The sequence below is a fragment of the Chrysemys picta genome, chromosome 6, assembly GCF_011386835.1.
Source record: "Chrysemys picta bellii isolate R12L10 chromosome 6, ASM1138683v2, whole genome shotgun sequence".
Classification (NCBI taxonomy): Eukaryota; Metazoa; Chordata; order Testudines; family Emydidae; genus Chrysemys; species Chrysemys picta.
Window position 1 is genome coordinate 38,162,567 of NC_088796.1, and position 12,844 is coordinate 38,175,410.

Below are 12,844 nucleotides of genomic sequence, written 5' to 3' on the forward strand. Positions count from 1 at the left end.
AAAAGTTTACTTATAGTCTTTGGACAATAGATTGTTATTGTTACATAATTTAAAATGTTTCATTATTGTTTCATTTAAAGGTTTATTTTTGTTTGTTATACAATATATCGTTTAATAACAAAAACTTTAAAAACTTCATTCATAAGGAGTCAACAAGGCATTTTACACAGAAAAGCATTACATTTTATATAATACATAAGGTTTTACAAAGTATCTAAGCAAAAACACAAGGTAAAAATAGATTGGCCACAACATTGCATCCCCCTGTCCATAAAACACTGAGCTGCTCTCAGTCCATATTACCCCCACAGGCCTGAGACTCAAAATTAAGAATAACGCATCCTTGACAGAACTGCCCTGGGTGTTTCCATTTTAAATTAGATGCCTTGCTGGTTGCTTAAACTGCTGAGCAAGATGCTATGCCCAAGTCTCTCACTTATCATTAAGGCTCTCTCATTTACTCTAAAAAATACTGCGCAAAATATAACATATTGCTACAATCTTTGGAATGTTTTTTTCCTGCTGTGTCCAACCTATTCCACAAACAGTATCACCTTCCTTTTAAATGCACACTCCACTACCATTCTGCAACTACTGATGCAGTAGTTAAACAGTTTGTTCCTTCTGTCCATACAGCCCATGAATGACTTCATTAACCAAGGAAGCAGAGGATAACCCGGGTCTCCCAGGATAACCAGAGCAATGCCAACTCCATTAATGTCCATAGTGCTCCTGGGGGCAAACGTTCCTTTCTCCATTAAGGTAAGCAGCTGAATTCTGAAAGATCCTAGCATTGTGAGCCCTTCCAGACAACCCTGTTTTTATTTCTGTAAACCTGTCATGTATGGAGAAATACCCCTTTCAGTTTATAAATTCTGATCCCTGATTTGGCCGGTGGGGGAGGGAGATAATAGGCACATAGAATCATAGAATATCAGGGCTGGAAGGGACCTCAGGAGGTCATCTAGTCCAACCCCCTGCCCAAAGCAGGACCAATTCCCAACTAAATCATCCCAGCCAGGGCTTTGTCAAGTTGGGCTTTCAAAACCTCTAAGGAAGGAGATTCCATCACCTCCCTAGGTAACCCATTCCAGTGCTTCACCACCCTCCTAGTGAAAAAGCTTTTCCTAATATAGTGGGTCCCATCAATTGCCTCAATACAGTTTGGGAAGCTGGCGTATGCAAAGCCACCAATAATCTCCCGAGCATTACACCAAGCTCTCTAAATTGGTGAAACAGCACCTTTTCCATGGCATCCCATACCTCCATGACAACAGCCGATATCCCCATGCTGAACTGGCTGGTTACAGACTGGCAGCATTTGGGGGTGGCCAGTTTCTGGATGGCAATGATAACCCACTTGTCCACAAATACGTGGCACCACATGATGGTATACTGCCGCTGCAGCTTCCCATAGCTCAGCACATATCTCCGAACAGGCTGCCTTCCCCGTCAGGAAATTCTCTCACCACTGCTGGTCATCCCAGATCTGCATAACAACCTTTCCAACCAATCCATATTCGTTTCCCAATCCCAGAAACAGCCTGGCACAGGGTGAAGTTGCTCCAGGAACCAATCCTGTACTATCAATTGTTTGGTGTCTTCCTTTTCTTCCTCGTACTGCTTCCTCTGCTGTTGAAATTTCTGCTACTGTTAGAGGTGCAGTTGCTGCCACATCTTCTGATTGTTGGTATGGTGGGCAAAGTCCATAACTGAATCCATCCAGCTTTGAATGCTGAAATACAGCTGAAGCAGCTTTTGTTCATTCACTATTGCCAGCATGGAGCATTATTGGGTCCATACTTGCTGACAAAAATTGGAAAATGGCACTAGCCCAGATAAAAATTAAGTATAGGATGGAGACAGGAAAAAAACGGGAATTTTTTAAAAATTTGAACTTGCCTGGCTTCTGCTATGCATCCCACAATACACAGGAAGAAAAATTTCAGAATGCACACTGCTCAGCATCAAAGCAAAGAACCATGGAATACCCTGCAAGAATGCCACGCCCTTAGTATGCAGTAAGCCACCACTGTATATACACAATGATGTGCAATGAAAGAAGGCACACCATCTCACATGCACGCTATTAGTTTGGTTTATGTAATGTTTGTTACCTGACATGCATCAAAAAGCTGTGGATTAAACTCCCCCCACCTTCCTCATATAGACAAAATCCCAATTACGCAGATGGCCACTAGGGGGTTCTGATATTCATCTTATTTGTTTACTAATAACAATGTATTAAAAAAATTAAACAACTGAAAATAATCTGTGCACATTTGTCTTAGATGTGCAATTATGGGAGCAGTAAGGAGGTGGGAGAAATCTCATTTTGTTCAGGGAGAGAAAAGAAAGAATAGGAACAGAATGTGAGGCTTTTATCATGTTAGGACGGCAAATATCAAACATGTTCATTATTACTGGTCATGTTTATTATGGTAGTGCCTAAAGACCAACCAAGAATGGGGCCTCATTGTGCTAGACTGTACAGAGTAGCAGACAGTTTCTGCCCTGAAGAATTTACAATCTAAAGTATCTTCAATTTCTTTGCATTTTATTAAAAGGACTCTGGTATTTTCCAGACTGCTATTTATATAGATGCATAGCATAGGAGGATGTTTATATATGGTACTGTCTCCAAACAGTTATTGAACTGTTAATTATTTGTTACTAATGTTTCACAAAGCACATTTAAGACAAGAAATGCTGCATGTTTAAACAGCTGGAGTGAAATATACTATGTATAATTTTTTGTATTTAAGTTAATAATATAAATTCTGCTTAAAGAAGCATTGGATTTTACACTTAGCTATGGAGCTGCTATGACGCCTTCAAAATAGTAAGTTAACTTATTGGTACCTAAAATGGATCATCACTGCTCCTTCTTTCCAAAGGCTCTCTTTTCATATTATATCTAAAATAAGTTCCAGTACAGGCTGAATTGATTAAAACCTGATATCCATTCTATGGCCCCAGTCATGCACACACTTGTGCACATGAATAACTTCTCAATATGAGTTGTCACACTGGCCTCAATGGGACTATTCACGTAAAGTTGTGCGTGTAAGCATTTGTAAGATCCTCTGGATCCTATAATCCTCTGAATGAACCTGCGAAACACTTTTTTTCTTTTTGTTTTTTAATGATTAATAGGTATATGCTGTAATATAGAGACACTAACCTGGAATCTTTTAATCTTGCCAACAGTGCATTTAAGTGTTCTACACAATTTTTAAGAGGATATTAAATATCACATCAGTCCTTATGTATTCAAACATTATAAACAATGCTAACTCACTAGGATTTGTGTACAGCTATGGATATTCTGCATGTACTGTTTTCACAGATTATATACTTAAAAACAAATTTGGAAATAAAAGTCTTTAGTCTATAGTAAAGTGCAGATCATTACTAAGGCTTTTAAAAACAAAAAACAATCTTCCCTTTGAGCAGCGTAATGGGGACATCACTACATTTACTGTGAGCATTACAACTATTCTGTCTTGCTTTCCTGTCCAAGGATTATATGGTTTTCAGTTAGCCTAGAGTTTACATTAAATACAGTTATATTAATACAAAACAAATAAACGTATTTGAGCTCCTGAGTCAATTAAGAGCAGAACAATATGTAGACTGCAAAGCACCATGCAAGTCTATGGCACAGTATAGTGTAATTCTGGGAATTCCTAACACAGAATGCACATAAGCCTTGTTTAGTTTGCAATTATCTTAATTTTTCTGTATACTTATTGACTTGCCACATCAGGGCAGGTCATCAACTGCCTTTGTAATTAGTTGTCATAGATACTTACTGTACAAAAAAGCTCAGGAAGAAAGCAGCTAAATTTTCCAATGAAGTTGCAATTCTTGACACATCAGGGACTCACTTTATACTTAAGGCCATGTTTTTGGCACAGGTATTTTTATTAAGAGTCACGGACAGGATGTAGGCAATAAATAATAAATCACAGATTTATTGAAGCCGAAGCCCGAGCCCCGCTGCCCGGGGCTGAAGCTGGAGAGCAAGCCCCACTGCCCAGGGCTGAATTATTGGAATTTTCAAAACGCCATGGAGGTCTCATAAAATCATGGAATCTATGACAGATTCATAGCCTTATTTATACTGTTCCTTAGGTCTGATGGTGCTTTACAGACAAGACATTGTCCCTACTCCTGACTGAGTCAGGAACTCAAATCATGTTTATTATCTGTACACCAGACACTAAATGCAAAACACTAAACTCCCACAGCAGATTTCACAACCAGGCTTCCCTCTGCACAGCCTCCGAAATCATCCAAACCCCTCAGTTATAATAATGGGCCAAATCCTGCAGTCCTCAATACTTCATCTCATCAATATCAATGGGGTATTTGCATAAGGGGACACCATTCTCTGAAGGTAGGTATATATAACAACTCAAAGAAGTTATTGAAAGCAATGTCAGGTAACTATTTTAGATCTTTATGATGGACAAAGATGAATAGATAACTGGACAGCAAATTAGTGTCTTTCTAGGGGACCAATGATCATCACATTCATGGGCAAAGAGAGGACAAATCCCAACCAGTAGTATATATACGTGGAGATTCCAAAGGGCTAATTAAATGTAATGATTAAAAGCCCATCCTGGTTAAGAGAGGAAGTGACGGTAACAATTAAAAATAATATATAAACAAACATATTTGAAAAAGGGAAATAAACAGCAAGTAATATAAAATTGGAAGTTATGAAGGTGTAGAACATTGATGACAGAAGCTAAAGACCTCTCAGAAAAATCCATACCTGGCAGGTCTAAGGACAACAAGCAATTTTTATTTTAAGTATATTAGGAACAAATGAAATCCTAATAATAGTACAGGCCCATTGCTAGATGGAGATGGTAGACTTGTTTATAATGACGCAGAACAGGCTGAAGTGTTCAAATAATATTTCTGTTCTGTATTTGGGAAGAAGTAGAATGATGTACTCATATTACATAAGGATGATGAACTAATTTTCCAGTATATTAATAACCCAGGAGGATGTTAAACAATATCTACTACAGATAAATATTTTTAAATCTGCAGGCCCAGATAACTTCCATCTATGACTCCTAAAAGAAATGGTGGATGAGATCTCTGGCCTGCTGATATTAATTTTCAATAAATCCTGGAATACTGGAGAAAACTGGAAGAGTACTCAAGTTGTACCAATATTCAAGGAGGCCAAGAATGGGAGGCTATATTCTGGAAAAGATTTAGAAATCATACTGGACAAACAACTGAACAGGATTCCTGTGCGATGCTGTGGCAGATGGCTAATGTGGATCCTTGTTTATATAAAGTAAAGTAGGGAGTTAATTTTACCTCTGTATGCAGCATTAGTGAGATTGATTCTGGAATACTGCATCCAGTACTGCTGTTCCCATTTTAAAAAGAATGTTATAATTTGGAGAGTGCAGAGAAGACCCACAAAAATTATTTGAGGGCTGAAGAAAATATATTTAAATGAGAGACTTAAGGAGCAATCTGTTTAGCTAATCAACAAAAATATCAAGAGGTAAATTAATTATGTTGTAAAAACAGCTGCACAAGGAGAAAATAAAAGGTACTAAAAGCTCTTTAATCTATCAGAGAAAGGCAGAACAAGTACCAATGACTGGAAGTTACAGCCAGACAAATTAAAAAAAATTTTTTGACAGAGGGAGTGATTAACTAGATAGCCACTGGAACAAACTACTAAGGAGAGAGGTATATTCTCCCTCTCTTGATGTTTTTAAATCAAGATGAGAAGATAGCTAACATACTCTTATATTGAGTCAAGTAACTTTGGTATCTGGATGAAATTCTATGGCTTATGTTATATAGATCAGACTAGATGATGTGAGGATCCCTTTCTGGCCTTAAAATCTATGAACTCATTATTTTATGAACATTCTAAATTATCTTAAATACTTCACTTACCTGAAAATTAGGCTGAAATACACAGCAATCAACAGTATTATAATGTCCCCTAAGCATAGTTATCAGTTCTCCTGAGTAGATTGTATAAACAGCAATGGTGCTACCATATGGTACAAATGCAAATTCTGGATCGCAGCCAGTAGAAGTGGTGAATTTGAGTCCTTTTCTGCTTTCATTACAGACTTTCCCATAGTTCACCTGTAGGATGCGAGATTAAGCTGTTAGCTATTATTATACAAAGCTAATTCTTGTGGTTTAAATTATTAAAACAAATTTAAAATTAAGGGTTAAATTTTCATTAAAGCAATGGTTAAGCAAGCACACTGCTACTTTGGAATTTAACACAACTCTGAGGTTCCCAAATGCATACACCTTATTTTGGGTTCCAAAGTTAATGAAAACAGCATAATGAATAGGATAAATTGTATTGAGTGGAAGATATGGGACAATGTAGTTTCTGTACTCTATTTGAAGTATAAGAGATCTCATTTATTCTCATTCTGAACAGGTGAGTGAGGGAATGGGTTTCAACTGGGATTGATAGGTGATATGTGTTGGGCAGGAGGCGTCCCAAGATCACAATATAAAGTATGAAAGGGTAGATTAGGTATGCTGATGGCATTTTCTGGTTGGTAAGTGGAAGATGATTACTAGTAAGAGCATTCATGGGATGGTATAATGGCCAGTATTAAGACTGTTTGTGGAACTTTAAATCTGGCTTTCTGGCTTTCAAACATTTAATTTTTTCCAAAGGCCAACATCTCAATAAGGCTATTTTAAGTTCAAATATATGTCTTTTTATCCATAACTATCTCAATTATTTTTTGTTTGGGAATTTCTTATAGTTGTTTAATTTTTTGATTAACTCTCATAATGGCAATATGTCAAATATTTCAAAAATTAGTCAAGTAAATGGATTTCTCTCTGACATTATAATTTGTTAGTGATTTAAAACCAAATGCTGGAATTTTAAATTAATGCATACAGGCTCTTTGGTGTTACTGCCAATCGTATAATCAGTTCTCTGCAAAATCACTGCTGAACAAAGAGTTCTGTGCAGGCCTTCTGATGCAAAACCAGTTACTTTCCCCATGGAATTTACAAGTAATTGTTTGCACATTCCTTGAACCAGAACTATTTACCTTCCAGAAATTAAAAGCTCCACCAAGCGTGTCTGTAGACACTTCTTAAATTGATGAACCAGAACCATGTGGCTTATGAAGTTAATAGATTAAGACTATTCCATGGAAGATTATATATTCTGCAAGACCTATGAAGAAGTTTCTAAGGACATCAAACATATGACAGAGGTCTCAGAGATTTATATTTTCATAGTTAAATCAAAAATTTACACCTAACCTTAAATAACATTAATTAAAACAGTTGTACAATTCTGGAATCTCTAACCAAGCTATTCTACAGATGACAATATAAAGAAGATTATTTTCACATTTGGAAAAAAAAAAATCACTTTCCCCATCCCCTCCAAAACTCAAAAATACAAAACAAAAATCACACACAGACACACACAAAATAACTTCTCTAACTTCATTTCCCCCAACATTTCTTTTCTGGCCAGAATTCACATACGAGAAATTTCAGGTTAAAAAAAATATTTCCACACTCATGGAAATGAGAGGAGGGTTGAAATCCAACTTGAATAATGAAAACAGGGTCACATTCTTAACTATAATAAAGTAGCTACCATTGCTCCATAATGCAGAAGTTGAGAGCGAGGGGGAGCTAGATAAATTAAGTCAGTGTGTGCATGGAAGCAGCCAATCAGAGCCCAGGAGGCTCAGATTAAAGGAGTTGCAGGGCCTTTGCAGGGTAGTTTGTGGCTGGGACCAGAGGGACAATGAAAGGTGCTCCTCTGTAGTCAATGGAGTTCGATTGGCTGCATTTGCATAAGCTGAGAGGGAGAGGACTTGAGAACTTTAACCTTAAGGCAGAGGTGCGATGGAACCTTTGGGGGAAGGGGGGCGGGCAAGCCACCATGGGGGTTGTGGAGGGAGTGCCACCCAGCCCCTCCCCGCCCCCAGTTCTGCTCCAGCCCCAACTGCAGCCATGTCCCTGGCTCCTGGCCCCATCCCCAACCTCAATGTGGTTCCACTCCTGGCCCCACCACCGCCTGCATATGGGGCTGGGAATGGAGCCACACCTAGGCACGGGCTGGCTACCAGCCCCCACCGCAGATCGGCTGCCCTATATTCCCTCGAATGGGAGAGAATGAAATCATACAGGGCACAGATGCAGCCCCAACACAGACACTGCTGGTCAAAAATTCTGATCTTGTGCACATGAAGTGCATGCACATGGTTAGTGGGATCCACACAAAGAATGGTAGAAGTGGTAGACTTTGCTTCTGCTTTTGTATCAAAATCCCTAATCAAGAGTGCAAATACTTAGATATACCTCTACCTCGATATAACGCTGTCCTCGGGAGCCAAAAAATCTTACCGCGTTATAGGTGAAAATGCATTATATCGAACTTGCTTTGATCGACTGGAGTGCACAGTCCCACCCCCCCGGAGCACTGCTTTACCACGTTATATCCGAATTAGTGTTCTATCGGGTCGCGTTATATCGGGGTAGAGGTATATTCTCTCTTTTTGCATTCACTCATTTCTTTCCCAATAAGAAGATAACCTAGTTCTATAAGCCAAACTCTCCTTGCCAGCTCAAAAGGGATACCAATATTTACTCAGAATACAGAGTAACTCTTGTGGTACACTGTGAGAAAATGCCTCTCTCAACCTGCTCCATAACAAAGTCTACAAGCTGTGGAAAGCCAAAAATCACCCTCTTTCTGGAATTTTGACAGTATTATCAAAGACAAGTTTCAGCTCTAAGCCTTCTCCTTAGTCGTCGCTACTTCCAGGGCTCCTACCTCAGGGCTTCTCAGCCCACCTTTTATATACATTCTCTGGAGAAACACTCCCACCTCCCTCTGGGGTATGTCTTCACAGCAGAGTTAACACTTGGGCTCTTACTCAGGTGTTGCCCCTCACCCCCTTCTCATCCATGGGCAAAAGCTTCTCAACCGAGTTTAGTGGTGCTTTCAATCTGGGCCAGATCGCTTATATGGGGCTGTAGGCTAAAACGTGAGTGAGGTTTTCATTTGGGCTGGTAACCTACTCATTTTACAATGAGGATGCAGACTAAATCACATATCCCGCAATTCCCCACAATGTGCCCCGAAAAACATACAAGTTTTCCCACAATTCACTGGGAAAGAATAATAAGCAGGTCATCTTATGGTAGCACAAAGAAGCATGGGATATGCCCCTAGAAGTCTCAGCAACCCACATGGGTAAACATAGCACCTAAGGGTAGTACCAGTAACTCAGATATGACTTTGCAGTGTGGCTGCTCACACCCAGGCCAGGTTAAATCAGGTGCTCAGAACCTGGTGCCGATCAATTAATGCTGGTGCTGAATTAATGCTGCAGTGAAGACATACCCTTAGAATATCTAGGTTGGATATGAGCCATTTTGCCTCAGAAGGAACCCACTAATCTCTTCCCAGCAAGATCAACCCCTGCTAACAGGAAAATGCTGCCAGTTTTTCACGCTCACTTTAGGGCTTATCCTGTTCCCACTGACAGGAGTTGTCATTTACTTGAATGGGAGCAGGATTTGGCCCTCAGTTTGTACTTTTGGGTAGGGATTGCCATTTATACTTCTCTAAATTCTTAATCAAATGTTTTTAGAGTGTTCCGAAACTTTAATTTTACATTACTAGAGTTGTATTTTCATTGGGACTGTATATCTAATCCTCTCTAGGGAGAAGCTGCAGAAGCAGTTTAAAGCAGGCACGAGAGCACTGGGGGCAGGGAGAATAGAGAGATGAAGGATATAATCTGTATCCATACTGAAAGGTTGTTGTGATCTGTGATACCAGGCATTAGTTGTCCCCTACTGGATAACCCACTTCCTTGGTGCAATCTGCACAAAGGTGTCCTTTCGGGGTGGGGAGTGGGGAGATGGCCTTCAGGAATTGCCTAAAAAGGCCATTCAGGATCTGCTATGGGTGGAACCAATGAGAAGTGCCCTCCAGTAGCTAAAAGGGTTGGGAGGGAGCATGCAGAAAACAATAAGGGCCCACCAGGCTGCATAAAGAGGGCTAGCTGCAGCCTACTTCTCCCAGTGTGTGTCAAACTTATTTGGAAAGAGCTACACCTACTGACAAGAGATTAATTCAGTCTCCATACTTATTCAGTCTGTGGTGTGGACACCCACTCAGTGAAAAGACTGAGAACCAAATTCATTTCAGACAAGTTGCCAACAGATGTTAGTTCTTTTTGGTTACTGCCAGCCTGATCTGGATTTGAGCTACTGTCACAAATGAATGGTTTTATAGTCTCATTTTCAATCTGGTGGGCCATGCAGGCCCTTAGTTACTAATTTTCACTGGACAAAATGATAGAAAATAAATTATTTTGATTAAAGATATAGAGATCAACTGAGATTAGACAGCAGTGTCCAGCAGGAGATTTACTGCCAAAGCTAAATTATGTATCATAACTGGACCACTGGTCTATTACCCTCTTAAAAGTAACCAAGAAATGCAACTGAAGGTCCTTTAAAAACCTTACCAGTGTGTTTTCCCCACTGGAACTATTCCAGAGTCTCATCCGGTCATCTGTACCAATAGTCAGAAGATGAAGCCCATCACTTGTAAAGCATAAGCCGTTAACTCTTCCATTATGAGCAGTGTTTGCTGTCAGGAAAATATGAGCCTGTTCAGTTTTTTAGGGAAGATTTACTATTTTATTTTGTACACTTGTAGAACTGAATGCACTATTTAAATATTCAAACAACTTTCACTCAAGAATATATAAATGTTTATTTGAAAGCAACAAAGTTTCTTATGAAATATATATTGTAAAACCTTTGCATTTTGATACCAAGTGATGAAGTTCCTTATATGTTAGGTTCTATATGGTAAATGTATTATGTGTGTTTGAACATATTGCATTGAAAATGAGAGTAAACATACAGAAGTTTCAATGCCCTTTTCACTTTCTACAGATATCATGATGCTCAGATGACACTGCTCTACTGTTGATGTTACTGTAAAGTGCTAACGACGACTTCCAAAAAGGACCCAATCCTGAACTCTTTGGCAAAACATTGACTGACTTTAATGGTTGTCTTGGATCCAGAAAGAATGCAGGATCTGACACCATTTTAAAGGTTTACAAGTGTTTCTGTAGACAGCTTTTCCTCCATCCATAATAAAAATATATTTCTCTTTTACAGCATAAAATATAAGCTTTTTGTGAACATAATGTAAAAATTTGTCCAATGATCAGTTCTGTAGCACCCCGCCACAAAGATAGTTTACATCTACATTTTTTATATATGTAAAGAAGTCTTTTGCACATATTTAGTGTCCCACCCCGAGTTTGTAATTTGGAGTTTCCCTTTTACTTTGTTAAAACCGCTTTACCTGTTCTGCAAATTTTTTTGAAGAAATTAATGAGCTAAATTTATTTTACAGTTCTGATCTAGTATTTCAAATTTTTCTCTTGGATTTTTTCTTCCATTGTTCACTATTTCTTCCTCAGTTCCTATTTTAAAAACACCACAAACCTAACAGTTCTCATTAAACTATATACACACACACCTCAAAATTTGTCCTTCCAGAGAGGAAAAAAAATAATCAAGTGGGGAGCACAGGAATTAATTGTGTGTTTAAATTTCTAACATACAACAGTCATCCAAGAGAACAGATTTTCTTCCCCCCGGTCTTTGGCATTTCTAAAGCATCTCTCCCAGAGTTAAAAATCTTTGTACGTTCATTAATTCATTTTAAGACAATGTACACAGAAGTCCATTTGGTGGCACCCAAAAGTTGTAAGCTAAATTAAAAAGAAATTCTTAGTTCTCCCAGTATGTGGTCATTTCAATAACTTTGAGTGTCAATGACATTTTTAATTCTCAAAACCAAACATTAATATTCCATATATGCAACAGAGAACATGACACAGCACGTTAAACCACAGCCTACAAAACAAACTCAATGTTGTTTTATGTATAAATCCACCATCAGTATTTTCCTGAATAAAACTCTGATCCTACATGCTTAACTTTACACACTGTAATTAGTCCAATTTATGGGACTGCTCACAGTGTTTAAATTTAGGCACGAGTTAATCTTTTCAGTATTAGGATTACAGACTCAGTCTTTTACTTTGTTTTTAATTAAAACATCCTTTTTCGTTTCAGAAGCTGCTTTATGAGATCTAATATTTGGTTTTGTTTGCCCAGTGTACGGAACTTTGATCCAGAATTAATCCAAACTAATTTCTGAACTACAATTTAAAGTATAGTGCTATTCCTTTAATTTAGTTTGCTTCCCAAGTGCAGAAATTGTGTTTAGCTGCATTCGTATAAAATGTTATAATATATGGAGATATACCTATCTCCTAGAACGGGAAGGGACCCCGAAAAGTCATAGAGTCCAACCTGCCTTCACTAGCAGGACCAAGTACTGATTTTGCCCCAGATCCCTAAGTAGCCCCCTCAAGGATTAAACTCACAACCCTTGGTTTAGCAGGCCAATGCTCAAATCACTGAGCTATCCCTCCCCCGTAATAATGTTAATAATGTTAATAATTTAACCAGGGCATAATTTAGTATATTCCAGGACCTAGTCACCTTTGTTAGTATTCGAGTAACACATAATTTAGCATTAAGCAAAGTTAAAAATAAATTTTGAATTTTATAACTAATCTAATACATATATGTCTTGCTTAGTATAGATGAATATATCTAATAATAGAGAGCTCTTTAATCTAAAAGACCTAAGCATAACAAGATCCAGTTGCTGGAACTTGAAGCTAGACAAACAAAAATATGCACACATTGTTTAACAGTAAGGGTAATTAAC

The 12,844-nt window shown here is 38.3% G+C and overlaps 1 protein-coding gene across 8 annotated transcripts in view; it reads right to left on the minus strand.

Moving 5' to 3' along the window:
• ERCC8 (ERCC excision repair 8, CSA ubiquitin ligase complex subunit) overlaps positions 1–12,844 on the minus strand; it is a 61,808-nt gene that overhangs the window by 16,207 nt on the left and 32,757 nt on the right. For all 8 annotated transcript variants that reach the window (XM_065599014.1, XM_008174480.4, XM_008174479.4 and 5 more), the window contains 2 exons: positions 10,545–10,669; positions 5,947–6,144 (listed from right to left, as the gene is read on the minus strand). In XM_065599014.1, coding sequence (XP_065455086.1) covers positions 5,947–6,144; positions 10,545–10,669 — 323 coding nt within the window. The remainder of the gene's footprint in view (positions 1–5,946; positions 6,145–10,544; positions 10,670–12,844) is intronic.